A 3772-nucleotide genomic window follows, 5' to 3' on the forward strand; every position below is an offset into this window, starting at 1 on the left:
AGGTGCGCCAAGCTGCCGCAGGCTGCGTGTGAACCAGACGCTGAAGGCTCGGAGATACATGGCCACGGTGCGCACGTGGAAGACATGGCGTGAGGGCTCGGACCTGAGAGACAGCAGATGAGTTGGCGAGGCAGGACTCTACGGGTTGCATGGCGAGGTACCGGAGAGATTTGGGCGTGTAGATGGCTGCAATGCATGTGTGCTGCGTGCACCCGTGCTGCTGCATGCTGCGTGTTTTTTTTTTTTGAGGGGGGAGCGTGCTTCTGTATAAAAGAACATTACTATGCAAACGAACACTAAAATGTTTCGGTTAAGATTGCTTAAGCGTGCGGGTTCCCATCCTGAGATATCAGGTTCAATCTGGTGCATTTTAATTTACTTTGTTTATTTCTACCTACTAACAGGTTGGACCCACATAAAAATAGAGAGAGATTGTTGGCTGACTAGGCTGCAGTATGTGCCATAAAGGTAGTTTGACTGGTCAAAGTAGACAGAACACACAGCTATACAGCGACCAGTGACCATATAATCATCTCGAGTTGTATTCAAGGACCGTATTGATCGTATTTTTATGTACAGTGATCAAAGTGAGCTTTCGACATAAGTACAGTGACCGTCAAATGCATTTTACTCAATACGTAGAAATGTACGCGTGAAACAAAATCGGCGTGGTCGAGCTCACTTCCCCTTCCCCACTCTGTCACTTGGCAAGATAAGCAAGCCCGGCTGACCCCATGCCGCCCACCGGCCACCTCGCGCCGCTTCCCCATCGCGCACAGCCACACGCAAGCAAGCCTCCTACGCCGCCGGTGAAGCCCGTTGCCCCGTCGCTCCCGCAATGGAACGCCCTCCTCGCCGACCACTCCCGAGCCGGCCGCCATGCCGCCGCCCTCGCGCTCCTGCCCCCGCTCCTCGCCGCCTCAGAGGGCCTCGCTCCCGACAGGTTCACGCTGCCTCCCGCCGCCAGGTCCTGCGGCTTCCTCCGCGGCGGGGCCGCGGCCGCGGGGCGCCAGGTCCACGCGCTCGCCGCCAAGCTCGGCCTGCCCGGCGACCCCTTCGTCGGCAACTCCCTCGTCTCGATGTACGGCCGGTGCGGCCGCGTCGAGGACGCCGAGAAGGTGTTCGGCGGAATTCCGGATGCGTCCAGGAACCTCGTGTCCTGGAACGCGCTCATGGCGGCCCTCTCTGGTGACCCGCGGCGCGGCCTGGAGCTTTTGCGGGACTGCCTGGTGGCGCTTGGCGGGATGGTGGACGAGGCGACGCTGGTGACGGTGCTCCCAATGTGCGCCGCGCTCGGGTGGTCGGAGACGGGCAGGGCGGTGCACGGCATCGCGGCCAAGTCCGGCTGGGACGCGGCGGCGCGGGTGGGCAACGCGCTTGTCGACATGTACGCCAAGTGCGGCGAGCTCGCGGACGCCGAGCGCGCGTTCCCAGATGCTCCGTCCGTCGTGTCCTGGAACGTGATGCTCGGCGCGTACGCGCGGAACCGCGAGGCCAGCGCGGCGTTCGGGCTGCTGCGAGACATGCAGATCGAAGAACACGGCAGCGTGCCGGCCGACGAGATCACCATGCTGAGCGTCCTGCCGGCGTGCTCCGGGCCGCCGGACCTGGCTAGGCTGAGGGAGCTGCACGCCTTCACCGTTCGGAGAGGCCTGGATGCCACCGGCGACAAGGTGCCAAACGCGCTGGTGGCAGCCTACGGGAGATGCGGGCGCCTGCTCCAGGCCGACCGCGTCTTCGCCGGCATCCGGAGCAAGACGGTGAGCTCGTGGAATGCACTCATCGGTTCCCACGCGCAACAGAACAGCGCGGCCGCGATCGAGCTGTTCATTCAGATGACCAATGCCTGCGGGCTGAAGCCTGACGGGTTCAGCATTGGGAGCTTGCTCATGGCATGTGCCGATCCGAAGCACCTGCTCCATGGCAAGGCTACCCATGGATTCATCCTCAGGAATGGGCTGGAGAAGGACCCTATCATCCGGGTCTCGCTCCTCTCGGCTTACATCCGATGCAGCAGGACGGAGCCTTTGGCTCGAGTGCTGTTCGATGCAATGGAGGAAAAGGGTGAGGTTTCATGGAACGCCATGATCGCCGGGTACTCGCAGAACGGGCTACCCGGTGAGTCACTCCAGCTCTTCAGGGAGATGCAATCCATGGAAGGCCATTGTTCATCAATGATTTCAGCAACAAGTGCCTTGATGGCCTGCTCAGAGTTATCAGCTGTTCGATTAGGGAAGGAGATGCACTGCTTTGCCCTGAAAGCTGACCTATGCGAGGACCCGTTTCTATCGAGCTCAGTGATCGACATGTACTCGAAGTGCGGATTTGCGGACGATGCCAGGGCGTTCTTTGACCGGTTGAAGGCAAGAGACGCAAAGGTGTCATGGACGGTGATGATCACCGGGTACGCCGTCAATGGTTTGGGCAAAGAAGCTGTTGAGCTGTATGGCAAGATGAGGAGGGAGGGGGTGGAACCTGATGAATTCACCTACCTTGGCCTACTGATGGCATGTGGCCATGCCGGGATGGTGGAGGAGGGGCTGCATTTCTTTGAGGAGATGAGAAACCATCATCACATAATAGAACCGAAGCTAGAGCACTATGGCTGCGTCATCGGCATGCTGAGCCGGGCAGGGCGCTTCGCCGACGCGGTGGCGCTCATGGCGGAGATGCCGCAGGAGCCGGACGCCAAGATACTGAGCTCCATGCTCTCAGCCTGCCACATACATGGAGAAGCAGAGCTGGGAAGCGAGGTCGCTGACAGGTTGCTTGAGCTTGAACCCGACAAGGCCGAGCACTACGTCCTTGCCTCCAACATGTACGCCGGGTCTGGGTGGTGGGATGAGATGAGGAAGGTGAGGAAGATGCTCAGGGACGCCGGCATCGCCAAGGAGCCAGGAAGCAGCTGGATCGATGTGGCGGGCAAGGTGTACAGCTTCGTCGCCGGAGAAAACACGCTCCCTGAGATGGACGGGGTGAGGAGGATGTGGCGCAGCCTGGAGGAAAGGATCCGCGAGATCGGGTACGTTCCCGACACCACGGTCGTGCTGCACGAGCTCGAGGAGGAAGAGAAAGTGGAGGCGCTGCGGTGGCACAGCGAGAAGCAGGCCGTCGCGTTCGGGCTGCTGAGGATGGCCGCGCCGGCGACGGTGAGGGTGTTCAAGAACATCAGGATGTGCAAGGATTGCCACAATGCCGCCAGGCTCATCTCCAAGGTGACAGGGAGGGAGATTGTGGTTCGGGACAAGAAGAGGTTCCATCATTTCAGGGATGGTATCTGCTCCTGTGGGGATTACTGGTGAATATAATGGAATACATAATTCTTGAACGCCATTCCGTTTGTATTTTGCACATAAACATTTTACAAATTAGCCAAGTTACAGTTCAGGAACATTTTAAGAAGAAAGGTAGGTAGACTAGAATTAGCATAAACAGAACTGTTTTTGTTCACCCTACACATGCACACTTGGCCCTTAGCACAAATCTAAGAACTACTAGAAGAGTATTCAGTCAGGAACTTCACTGTCAAGTTGAACTGTAAATGCATCCCTGAAGAAATGCAAAGGACGTGTTTCTAGATATGAATATCACCGTCCCAAGTTGAATATGAGATACATCTAACAGAGACTCAACACTTCATGTCGCAGCTTAATTCACTATACTGTCTCATGGTTGGCAGTGCAAGAAAGCGCCTGCAAAGTCGAAGGCCATGTATATGTTCTTGGGCTTTTCACAGAGACTGTTTACAGATTTGCTGTCGCATGATCAAATC

General features: G+C 57.5%; 1 protein-coding gene across 1 annotated transcript; it reads left to right on the forward strand.

Annotated features, from left to right (window-relative positions):
• Positions 1 to 694: 694 nt before the first annotated feature.
• LOC119341436 (pentatricopeptide repeat-containing protein At1g18485-like) lies at positions 695 to 3333 on the forward strand. The gene has a single exon (XM_037613308.1). The coding sequence runs from the start codon at positions 735 to 737 to the stop codon at positions 3300 to 3302; it is 2568 nt and encodes an 855-aa protein (XP_037469205.1). The 5' UTR covers positions 695 to 734; the 3' UTR covers positions 3303 to 3333.
• The last annotated feature ends 439 nt before the right edge of the window (positions 3334 to 3772 follow it).

Source organism: Triticum dicoccoides, chromosome 7B (assembly GCF_002162155.2).
Source record: "Triticum dicoccoides isolate Atlit2015 ecotype Zavitan chromosome 7B, WEW_v2.0, whole genome shotgun sequence".
In the NCBI taxonomy this organism is placed as follows: Eukaryota; Viridiplantae; Streptophyta; class Magnoliopsida; order Poales; family Poaceae; genus Triticum; species Triticum dicoccoides.

Coding starts and splice junctions, on each gene's coding strand:
- LOC119341436 (XM_037613308.1), top strand. CDS start 735: ATGCCGCCCACCGGCCACCTCGCGCCGCTTCCCCATCGCGCACAGCCA.